General features: G+C 33.2%; 1 protein-coding gene across 1 annotated transcript; it reads right to left on the reverse strand.

The window, feature by feature from the left end:
• Positions 1–2,261: 2,261 nt before the first annotated feature.
• On the reverse strand, positions 2,262–11,834 carry LOC146539896 (NADP-dependent malic enzyme-like). The gene is made up of 11 exons (XM_085207944.1): positions 11,672–11,834; positions 11,077–11,235; positions 10,397–10,578; positions 9,041–9,221; positions 8,649–8,777; positions 8,113–8,295; positions 7,544–7,766; positions 6,625–6,767; positions 6,211–6,381; positions 5,101–5,224; positions 2,262–2,434 (listed from the first exon to the last, which is right to left on the reverse strand). The coding sequence occupies exons 1-11, from the start codon at positions 11,729–11,731 to the stop codon at positions 2,262–2,264; spliced, it is 1,728 nt and encodes a 575-aa protein (XP_085064070.1). The 5' UTR covers positions 11,732–11,834.
• Positions 11,835–12,774: the final 940 nt, after the last annotated feature.

The raw sequence follows: 12,774 nt of genomic DNA on the forward strand, positions 1-12,774 counted from the left end.
GAATACGAGTATAACTAAACAGGTCCGCAAAGACCGTAAAAGCTGCTAACCCAGTTAGCACAATACTGCCACCATTACTTTAAAAGCCCGGCCCACGCTGGCGAGAACATAATAGTACTATCAAAGAAACAGGGCTGTTCCCAATGTAGCCGTAAAATCATTCGCAGAGATTAACGCCGCTGCTTTGGTGAATGCGTGGCGTGTGGATGACTTTATTGCTGTTTTAATTAACTAAACTAGTGTTTTTTGGATTTATGATCTGACAATATAAGAATAGGTATATAATAAAAATTTCATTTCAATGTTAGATATTACGCAATTAGAAGTATTTTTATTATGGCGTAGTTTCTAAGTGGTTCATCGATATATTTATAGTTCACTTTTAGGGTTCCGTACCTCAAAAGGTAAACACGAAAACGATGTCTGGAAGCACAGAAAAAATCAAGTTTCAAAATATACGGGCATTTACACATCAATTTTGTTGTATTTTGAATGAAATTCGCTGCTATCAAAACTTATAGGATACTTCCCGTAGTGTATAATATTCTTATTCTATTTTAATAGTACTCTAATTCTTACCTTCATCACTCACGTTTTTCTTACATTTCTTATATAAGAGAAGAATTTATTACATAATATTTAAAGTAATTTATTATTGTAGCTTACGATCATGCGAGAGCGTATGATCAAAAAGAAAATAATTATGACACACTCGTTAATACATTAATTGATGATTTTTTTAACAAAAAAATTTCACCCAGAGAGATCTATATCTATATTTGTATTCAAAATAAAAAAACTGCTTTCGAACCCGTTCACCCAACTATTTTATTTATTTTAAATATCAATATATAAATATAGCTTTCGAAACCGTCAGTAAGCACAGAGAGACATCTCAATAAATACGGAAAAGCGAAAACAATAACGCTATACACACAATATTACCCGGCTGACGTTGCAAGTGAAAGAGCGTGAAGCAATGTAAAAGTCATTTTTCCTATATTTTCATTTTTGAAAATTTCTTTTCAACGAACATGAAAATTTTTAATAACCGCGATCGATTGCAGTTTCAACTCCGTACCGCGTTGATTGAACTGCAGTGTGAGCAAATACATTGCTATTTTTGTTTACATCCAAACAACAATATAACTTTAGTTCGTTTGAGTTTTGTTAGTTAAATCATATATTTTTAATAGGCCCTCGTGGCGTTGGAGCATATGGGTGTAACTGTACTGCAAGGGCTGGGGGTTCGATTCCTATTCGAAAGAATGAAATATTATTTATTAATATTTTCTTTTCTTCGCTAAAAGCCCGACATTAAGTGACCGAAGACGGTGGCGGAATGCCTCGAAAATTTCAATGGAAAGTGGGGAACGGAGTGTCCGAATGCTATGTTCCCTCTGGCTAACCTTCTAGCTAACCTTTATGGGATACAGAATAAAGCTGTTTAAAAAAAGTAGAAGAATATTTAAACACAAATACGAATTTATTTTCAAATACAAAGATATCACAAGCCAATCTTAGTTAAAAAAAACATGTACAAAATTCAATAATATTAGGGACGCAACGACCACAAAAAAACAAAATGGCAAACCATTCCACTCCGTATATACTTATCTTTTCTTTCAACAATTCTGTTTCAGTTCTCGTTCTAATTTTCTTAAAAACGTTTCTTTGTCCAAATGCTAAATTTTATAATGAGCATTACAACTGTACTGCTGTAACTTACTTCTTTTATTTTTATATTATTATACAGTCTACATAGTTGAACCTCTGTAAAGTTAAAATTAACACATTTCAATTAACACAGCGTCTGAAAGTAAGCGCGACGTTTGTGGGTTCGATTCCTACTAGAGGTATTGAATTATTTTCATTTTATCGCTCTAGTAACAAGTGAAAGCGCAGAGTTGAACTCAGCCACACAACACGCGATATCCCGAATATTAAATGAAAATAGAATGTCTTAACACTAGGTTCAAACCTTTCCGTTTCCGTTCAAAAAAAAGTGTTTGTACCTTTTGTTGGGAAAAATGTGTACTTTGGCTTTGTTATTATTCTTTTTATTTATACTAAGAAAATTATTAAAATAATATTTTTAGACTCTAAACATGGTTTTTATTGTTTTCTGCAACTCAACACGCAATGCCTCCAGAATTCGGCAGAAAGTGGGGAACGGAGTGTCTTACCCTGCAGTGTGCGGGATACGGCGTGAAGCTGATTTATTTTAGGTATATTTTAATAACATAACTCAAATATAGAATTTAATATACTAACGAGCTGCCTTTGTATGCTTCTTGGATCGATTTCACTTTGATTTCTGGTAGTTTTGGATATTTGTAAAACTTAGGTACATATGTATCGTACTCAAGTTTGTATGTGTGTTCTTGAATGTATGCTTTAAAATCTTCAGGCTTCGGATAGGTGGTAGCAAGTTCTAAAAAAAAAATTTAAATTTGTTAAAATCTATTTTTATTTCATACAATTCAATTTTATAAAATCAATTCAATTTAAAAACTGGAGATATAGTGGATAGTCAAAGAACAATTTCATTTAACAATATGTATATTGTAAATTTATTATATCTATATATATATAAAAGGACTTGTCCTCACTGACTGAGGTAAGACGCACGCACAGCCGTAACCGCTGTGCGTAGAAACGTAAAATTTGAACAGATGTTTACTTTCGTAATCTGGACATCCACTAAGAAGGGATTTTGAAAAATTTTAATCCTAAAGGGGGGAAAAGGGGTTGAAAGTTTGTATGGAAAAAAAATTAAATCGGCACCGATTTTTATAAAATTTGAAATTTAGATTTTTAAAAGTATTTAATTGAACACGTGTTTCATCGTTTTCTAGAATTCTCCCCCTAAGGGTGCAAATAAGGGGTTAAAAGTTTGTAAAGATTTTATTTTAAATCGGCACCAATTTTTATAATATTTGAAATTTAGACTCTTAAAAATATTTCATTGAACACATGTTTTATCATTTATTTTATTACCCCTAAATAAGCAAGCATAGCTGCGCGTCCGCTAGTTTATTATAAAATATAAATAATATCTTTACCTCTAAATGAATTAACACAAACAATAACATAAGAAATTTTATATTTAATATCATAATTTCGTGATAGCAGTATAAAGGAATAACCTAATATTTGGATTTGGCCCGTGAGATTAGGTACTGCCATATGAAATAATTGTACCAATAATCGTTCCAGTTAACGAGTTAATAGCGAAAGCCTCGACCAACATCTTAAGTGGCTATTGCAATTTGGTTTAAGAAAGAAATACAAAAGGGTATAGCATAAAATGGTGGCCTATGATGACTTGGAAATTAATAATTAACTTCTTAATATTTTTTATTTTTAACTGCTTAATTTATTTTTATTATGTTTTGGCCTTAATCGATATATCGATCCTGGCATATGGTAAACTGTAAAATATTTATATTGTTTATAAGCTTAGCATATTGCGAGATTGATAGAGAAAAGCTGAGGTCAATACACTCCCTTCTTTATTTACCGTACCTTCTCGGTGTTGCTAGACCAAAAAAAATAGAGTTTACAGTAAAACGTCGTCGTTTTCAATAATTTACCAGAATACTTTTAATAAATACTTATTATTTTGGAATATTTAACAGACTAATTTTAAAACATTTTCTTATATATTTTCCATTTATTCAAAGTGCCAAGCAATTAATGCAAATTTTCCTAAAAGCACACAGCAAGTAATAAAAGCTCTAATTAATATCTAGATAGATAGACGGTGTAGATGTAGATGATTTGCATTTCACTAAAGTTGAACAACATTGTGTAAATTGACAATGCCTTCAGAATTCGCGGAGTTCGAGTCTTCGCTAAAGTAGTCTACGTATATATATGTACAGTAGCCGGTGACAACGTCGTTCTAATCAATATACGAATATAATATTGTAATTAGGTCAGTCATGTCAGTCATGTCAGTCAGTCGTCAGTCGTGGCAGTCAGTCGCATGGGTACAAAGTGTGACAGTAAACGCGACAGGTTGTAAGTTCGAGTCCAATTCGAGGAAATTAAATATTTAATGTTTTCATTTCTTCGCTCTGGTGTCGAGGCAAAACGTCGCGTTGATTCCGATACTTAACACGCTACGCCCCAAGAATCCAGCGGAAAATGGGAAACAGTGTCATAACTAGGTTCCTTCTGATTACCCAGCTGTGTGTGGAATACAGCGTGACGTTCTTTTATGTTTAAATAACCTCAACTTTTATTTGTCTATGAAAATAAAATGTAAACGTAGATTAGTTAAAAATAAGAATATTATAAATGAAGACGTTAAAATTATTGCAATATTATTATTCAATTTATATCAATTTTCATAAAATATAGCTTTTTCATTGATATATTAACATGAAATCTGAATAATTATTATTTCTACCATATGTACACCTTTTAATAAAATTACATTTTTTTTTCTATTTACACGTAATGTAACTAGTTTTCCTTTACTACTCCTATTTTAGAAAAAGATAAATATATTATAATCATACATTAATATTGTATATTTATCTTTTTCTATTTTAGAAAAAGATAAATATATTATAATAATACATTAATATTATATATGGATAGGCGTAACCATAATTATATTACCTATCTGACAAGGGTTGCGAAAGTAATTACTTTAGTTCTATCGCGAAATTGAATTTGTAATATGGATTTGTTTTATTTATAATTTTTGTATGATGTCTAAGCGACATTTTGTAAACATATATAGATTTTTTAACATGTTATACCTAATTGAGATTAACTTAAGCTTTTATTATAACCTAGAAAATACCAAACAATGACTTAACTACTTTTTCTTTTGAGACGCAAATTTTAAGGTGAAATAAATTGAATCTATATTTACATTAAATGTTCTTTTTTTAGCTTGATGCTGTATCCTGCATGTAGCAGGATAGAGGTTTAGAATTGACACCAGAGGAAAGAAATGAACATATTAAATAACTAATTTCCTTGAGTGGGAATAGAACCCATAACCTGTCGCGTTAACGCTTGTGGCCGCCACGACTGGCCTTGAATTAAATATTCAATAAAACAAAACGATATTTACATTACCTTTTTTATACGCCAACTTGGCGACTTCGACGGCGATGCTAAGCGATACGTTCCTAACGTCGCCTAGCGGTGGATATATTCGGCCGAGAGCCAAGTCCTCCTCGCTCACAAAGTTGGCCAACGTCTGAAATGATCCGTTCTTTCATCTATACTATACTATATTGTTCTTCTATAGTATTCACAGCTAACACCGAATGTAAGTTTTTGCAGCAATACAATACAATACAAATGCAAATTGAATTTGAGAATAAACGGAAATTTATGAGAACAACGGAATGCTATTAGCAAGTTATGAGTTTGTTTTGGATGGAGGTTTATTTTAATGCGGTTTTAGTTGCATTTGAATTTGTGATTTATTGAACACGGTTTGTTATTTATTTAAATTTGATATGAGATGTAAAAAAAAATATGATATTGTCTTACCAGTTTAGGGAAACAAAAATATTTTAAATATAAACATTACCCCACTAGGGATTCCATCCCAGATAATTAGCGCTTTGCGGTGTAATTTTATAATCATATTTATATTAAATCTATGGAGTACCTACAATTACAAGTTAAATTTTCACATATATGTAAAACTAGCGGCCCGCGCGCGGTAATGCCTGCGTGAACTACGTTATTATTAATTTCTGTCTCCATGAGTACCTACGTCCTATAAGTGACGTCCATACAAAATTTGAGACTTCTAGCATTTGTAGTAACGAAGTTTCATACAAACTTTCAACCTAAAGGCCACCTTTGTGCATTTTATGTCCTAAAATTATAATTGTAATTCTTGTAAATGTGCAATAAAGACTTTTTATCTTATCTTATCTTATCTAAAAAAACAACCCCTTGGTCGAATATTGCAAATTCCCGTCTTAGCGAGCACCTACGTCCTATAAGTAACTCCTATGCAAAATTTGTGATTCCTAGCACATGTGGTTTCTGAGATTTCGTGATGAGTGAGTGACCTTTCGATTTTATATATATAAAATTTACTAACGCATGTGTGGACGTTGATTTCTATATAATATTAATACCATACAGTTTTTCTTTTGTTTTTAGCTTCACACTGTATCACGTGTACAGTCTAGAACAAAAGTAAAAAAAAAAACCATTTCTCACTTTAGCAGCCGCCAGAAACATAGTCTCGGGGATGTGCCTCGGCCGTGCCACTATCACGCCGAGAGCCATTCCGGGGAATATATACGAGTTGTTCCCTTGTCCCGTTCGATATTCCTTATCTTTGTATTTGACAGGCGGGAATGGAGAGCCCGACGCGTATATACATCTACCCTGGAAATAATAAAGGTTGTTTATATGATGCTTGAAGCGATAGGAATTTCTTATATGTTTCGCAACAGGTTGTAGGTTCAATTCCACTTAAGGAAATGAAATATTTAATATTTTTATTTCTTCGCTCCGGTGTCGAGAAGAGATTTCGGATGGAAGACGGGAACGGAGTGTCTCAACACTAGTTTCCCTCTGCTTACCCTGAAAATAAAACAATAAATAAATGGATATATTAGAGTTTATAACCTCTGTATGGTCGTAAGCGGCTTGCGCGGTACACTCGGCTTTACTCGTCGGGTTCGAAAGTGCGAATATGACCGGCCTTTCAGCGTTATTTGCCATTTGCTTCAGGATTGCTTCATTAAATGCGCCCCCAACAGTGGAGCAACCTTAGATAATAACACTTAGAGAAGGTTTACTTATATACACTTCAAAGTAAATTTAAGTTTTGTTAGTAATTTGCTTTAAAGGTGAATAAGGTAAAATCTATTGCAATATTCAAATAAAAATAATTACTAAAAATTATTTATAAGACTGTGTTAATTTTTTATTTAATGTTTATACTTATTAAACCAATTGAGCCAATAATATACAGAAATATAAAAATAGCATCCTAATACGTCATAACGAAAAATAAATAATTTCCTCATTTCTTGAGTATTTTTTTCCATTACAATTTATAAAGCTTAACCGCTTAAGAAACAGACTGTATTTCAGGTCAGAACATTACTTACTTTTTGTCGTGGCAGGATATTTTAACTTTGCTAAAATGTAAAAGATATAGTTAACCATTTTAGCTTCCGACTTTAATTTAAGCTTATTTTTTCTTTAAATATACCTTAAATTTCCTTTGTGGCGCAGTGGGCCTGATTGTACTCAATAAACAATTGTAGGTTCAATCTTGAACCGTGAAAATAATTAAATCTATTTTGTTTTCTTTCTCCTACCTAGTTACACAAAGACTGATAACTTCTGCCACTCACTTTAAATATACCTAACTAAAATTTTAATCTGTGCAAACTAATATATAATGTACTGTGTGCTTAAAAATAAATAAATAAAGAAGGGATAGAGATAGATTTGTATCGGATTATCTTTACACTAGGTTCCCTTTCCATACACTTAAAAAAGACTATTAAAATTAGAGTTTTACTGCTTCACTAACCAATAAGGCAAGTAGGTTTGACAGTAGCTACACACTTTTCAAAATTCGTTTCAGGCTCCACATCTTTGCCGAAATGCTTCGCGTGATCTGGAAGACCACTCTTTCGTCGTTTTGACAGAAGTCCGTCTACGTCGAACAAGTATATTGAATTCAATGCCTCTTCCTTTTTCATACCTTCGTCAACCATCGCTGCCACTATCAAATTGGCTATGCCTGTAGCCGCCTAGTAAATATTAATATTGGGAAACGGAGTTCACGCAGAAGAGTAGGCAAAAGGAACCTAGTTTCCAGTGTTAGTTAAGAAACTTTGTTCCGCGACTGAACACGCTATACCTTAAGAATTCGACGGAAAGTGGAGGACGGAAGTGTCTGAATAGAGAACGCAGATCCCAGGTTTCTTCTGGCTGCTCTGCTTTGCGGGATAAAGCGTGAAGGTAAAAAAAATATTACTATTAAATTATAATATTTTCTGTCATAAAAAAAGAAAACATTTCCAAAATCTAAAAACACGACAAATATTTCTATTGAAAATTGCTAAAGAAAAATTAATAATAATATTATACACTTACAGATCCTGCACCAAGAAACATATAAACGTTCTCAGTGATTTTTCGCTTAGACAGTCTGCCGGCCGCGAACAGCCCCGCGACCGCCACGCTGGCGGTGCCCTGGATATCGTCGTTGAAAGTGCAAAAATCATTGCGATACTTCTCTAGTAGTCTTGTGGCGTTCGCCTGAGCGAAATCCTCGAACTGTACGTAGAAAATGTTGCTTTTATTTTCTATTTTTTATAGCTAGCTTTTTTGTAGCTTTGTAGAACATAATGTTCTCTCTAGTGTCTGTTGTAGAGCAGGTAGAAAATATAATCAAATATCTCTTATAATCTCCACTTATGGACGCAACGGAACGGAACTCTATGTGAAAATGGTGATAGACGTTGGTTAGTAGAACCAGACTGTACATTTAGCTTATTAAAATATGAAAATTAATATAATACTATATTAGAACATTCTTCTAACTTAGACTAAAAATAACATCGTTTATCGTTTTTTTTTCTAAGAAAAATATATATTATAAGAAAAATATGAAAGACACGAATTTAAACCTGCAAAAGGGTGTTCGAGCCAAAACGTTCAACGGCTGCCTTCATGAATTCATCTATAAAATCGTCATATTCTTTGCCACGGACTCTTTTTTGCCTTAGACCTATGTAAAGTGGATCTTCCAATAGTTCCTATAAATATAAATAGATTTTTACTTAACGTTACTAAGAATATGGAAAGATTACCAGAAGACTATTACCAGCAAATTCATATTACTAAAGAATATGAGGCCTTCGTGGCACAAGCGTACGACTGTAAGCGCGACGGTCGTTGGTTCGATTCCCGTTCGGGCAAAAGCGCAGCGTTGAGCTCCGCCACTCAACACGCAACACTTCGAAAATTACCTATTAAACAATTATAATAAATAGTCTCTCTTTAGTAACTATAAACCTACCTGATTATCAGTACCAACATCCAACGTGATGGGCAAACACTGATGCGGCTTTATGCCGGCCAGCGCGGTGTACAGAGCCAGCTTGCCCACAGGGATGCCCATGCCGTATGCGCCTAAATCCCCTAAGCCCAAGATTCGTTCGCCGTCGGTGAATACTATTGCTCTTACGTCGTGTTCTGGCCTTAAATTTGTATATATTAAAGTTAAATAGTCTGTATATTAAAAGAGTGATAAAAGTTTAGCTTCACGTTGTAACCTGCGTTTAGAAGGATAAGTAGAGGGAATTTAGTGTTAAGACACTCCGTTCGAGACATTTCGGGAGGCTAACGCGAAATATTGTAACTGGGTTAGTAAAGTGATAAAATACAACGATATATAAAATGAGCTAAAAAAATCTTTATTTTATTTATACCGAAACGTTCCTTTAAGTAGAATTTGAAATACTAAATAAAAATCTTATAATTAAGTTAATAAATACATTAATGTTACCTATCTTTTTCAATAATCCCGCACATAGCTGGGCAAGTATAGGGAACCTAATCTATATATATAAAAGGACTTGTCCTCACTGACTGAGGTAAGACGCGCGCACAGCCGTAACCGCTGATGTTTGAAACGTCAAATTTGGACAGATGTTTACTTTCGTAATCTGGACATCCACTAAGAAGGGATTTTGAAAAATTTTAACCCTAAAGGGGTGAAATAGGGGTTCAAAGTTTGTATGGAAAAAATTTTAAATCGGCACCGATTTGTATTAAATTTGAAATTTAGATTTTTAAAAGTATTTAATTGAATACGTGTTTCATCGTTTTCTAGAATTCTTCCTCTAAGGATGCAAATAAAGGGTTGAAAGTTTGTATAGAAAAAGTCATAAATCGCCACCGATTTTTATAAAATTTGATATTTAGACTCTTAAAAATATTTAATTGAACATGTGTTTCATGGTTTTCTAGAATTCACCCCCTAAGGGTACAAATAAGGCGTTGAAAGTTTGTATGGAAAAATCTTTAAATCGCCACCGAAATTTATAAAATTTGAAATTTAGACTCTTAAAAATATTTCATTGAACACATGTTTCATGGGTTATTAGAATTCTACCTTAAATACGCAAGCGAAGCTGCGCGCGTCCGCTAGTTTTGATATAATCAGTTACCTAGGTAACGCAAAAATATTTTTTTTCTTACTTACCACAGTGAAAAGATGAGAATTATCCAATCCCCGAGTGGGAATCGAACCCACACTCGTCCCACTTACAATCACATGCTGTAAGACTACACAACAGCCCCAACAATTATTCTATTCTTTTTTTAAACAAGTTTATATTTACAACAAAACAACAATATACACAATCCATACCAATTGTTCAGTATGTTCAAAACGTGTCCTTTATCATAAATCGTTATAAATAGACCTCGAGGCCTCCTATAAATAAGCCCGAAACGTTGACAAGCCAGACCCACGGTGGGTGTGTAAACAATGGGCAAATACTTTTCAATATTTTTAGAGAGTAGACTAAAAAAGATTTTCTCGTTCGTATCCTGAAAGAAGAATAACAATGTATGTTCGAAAATTTGGTTTTATATATACCTTAAAGTTACCTGACTGAAAAATTTGAGTATGTATACAGACATTTGTTTTCAACTTTTCACTGTATCCCATATAGCAGAGTAGGCAGAGGGAATTTAGAATCTTATCCTGTTCAGACACTCCCTTCCTATTAAGGTATTTCTCTTCCCCACTTTCCGCCAAATTCTGGAGTCAATGTGTGGTGTGTTTCGCATATTTTCTTCTGGTAACAAGGCAAAGCCCGGCGTTGAGTTTTGCCACTCAACACGCAATGACTCAAAAAAATCTGCGGAAAGCGAGGAAAGGAGTGCCTTAACCCTAAGTTCGCTTTTCCTATCCTGCTATATGTGGGTTACAGCGTGAAGCTGAAAAAAAATATAACTGCAATTTATTCGTTCATCGCCTTGAATGAGGCACGTCCCAATTACATTATGTTAGAATGGCTTAACAAATAGGTGAATTCCTTTTACCTGTAACTCGATCAAGTAAAGGTACTTGTTCAAACTATCCTGGTATCTGTCTAAGGACAATCGACAAATATTTAATTGTTCCTCCTGCGTTTTATAATTCGCGGCGAGAAGACCTTGAATGCCTAAAGCTTGTCGTTCTTCCATCGTGAAAGCTAATCCCTGAAATATTTTTTAATTGATATTTTTTTATATTTTGTACCTACATATTCTAGTTTTTAGATCAATAGCTTATATAATCAAATATTAATTTTGAAGTCTTCGTGTCGCAATGGGACAGCTTCTGACTGCAAAAGCAATGCTGATGGGTTCGCACCGAGTTTGGCGACTGGATAATATTTTATTTAAATTATTTTTATTTCTTTGCTCTGGCAGACAAAGCACGGCGGTAAGTACAATGCCTTACAAGGTGTAGTTACTCTGCCAATCCTGCTGAGCTCTTTTATTGATATTGAAAAAATATAAAAAAAATAGAAGTTACTATATATAGCCTACTTTCTGATGTTAATTAAAATCTAAATCGCTTTTGTTATAAACCATTTGGATTTTCATTTCTAATAGAAACCCATACAAGTACAACATTGAAATAAGACCTTACCTTGTTCAGACGAGGATCCTTCAGGTGATCAATACCCTTCACCATATTTGGACATATCATATCACCCGTAACCTCACTAACGTACTGGATTCGGGTTGATTCAAATAAAACCAAACATTTCTTTAAAAGAAGATCAATTAAATGATTTTGCGATATTTTATTTCTACAGCTGTAAAAGATTGGAAGACTTAACAATGTCATTCAAAAACACCTTCGTCTTTTGTGTTTTATAAAAGAAAGTGGCCCAAATGAATTGTATTTAAATGTTGATTGACTGTAAGCTATTAACTTTAAGTGGTCTCTTCAAACGTAATTGACGGTATAAAAGGTTATTTTCGTCTGAAACGCCATTATGTATTCGCAAATTATACAGAATCTATCAATTCCATTATTTAATATTAAAATGTTGGACCTAGCTTCGAAGTAACGACCATTTTATTCATTATACAGCTTCACGCTGTATCCCTTATATAACAGGGTAGGCAGAAAGAACCTGGTGTTAAAACATTCCGTTCTACACTCTCCGTCGTTTTTTTCGAGGTATGACGTTATGAGTAGCGGAGCAGAACAAAGGAATGAAAATATTATTAAATAATAATTAATTCTCTCGAGTGGGGATAAAACTCACAACCATCACGTTACAGTCACTCTCTTGTGGCCCTGCATTATGACGGCCTCAAATTCTATTCATTAAATACCCTAATAAATATCACATACAAAAACCAACTTCAAAACCATGCATAAAGCATAAAAAAACGCCCATTCGCAATATAGCATGAATAGTAGATTCAAAATTTCCATAGAAACAGTATCGAACTGAAAATATGAACTTCATGCGGAAAGGCAATAGGCAAAAAAACATTTATTTTTTTAAGAAGATATGGATTGGCATTATTTGATTTTTTTCTTAGAAAGCATCTACTTAAATACTTAATATTTAAAATTGTTGATTTTGAATACCACTCATATACATGAAACGGCATAGGCTACTTAAATATTATTTCTAGTTGGCGGTATGTACAAACGAATAGTTTTACGACTATACCAGTTTTACAAAATACTAAAACTATTTTAATGTTTATAATAAATTAAAATTAACTTAC

The sequence above is a fragment of the Heliconius melpomene genome, chromosome 3, assembly GCF_056956725.1.
Source record: "Heliconius melpomene rosina isolate 202511_hmr_F chromosome 3, ASM5695672v1, whole genome shotgun sequence".
NCBI lineage: Eukaryota > Metazoa > Arthropoda > Insecta > Lepidoptera > Nymphalidae > Heliconius > Heliconius melpomene.

Bases quoted from the DNA above. Each gene is read 5' to 3' on its own strand.
- LOC146539896 (XM_085207944.1), bottom strand. From the start codon at position 11,731: ATGATATGTCCAAATATGGTGAAGGGTATTGATCACCTGAAGGATCCT. The intron at 9,222-10,396 runs GTATGGATTGTG...TACAAATTTAAG, and splicing joins TTGAACATACTGAACAATTG to GCCAGAACACGACGTAAGAG. The intron at 8,778-9,040 runs GTAGGTTTATAG...TTATATTTATAG, and splicing joins ATGTTGGTACTGATAATCAG to GAACTATTGGAAGATCCACT.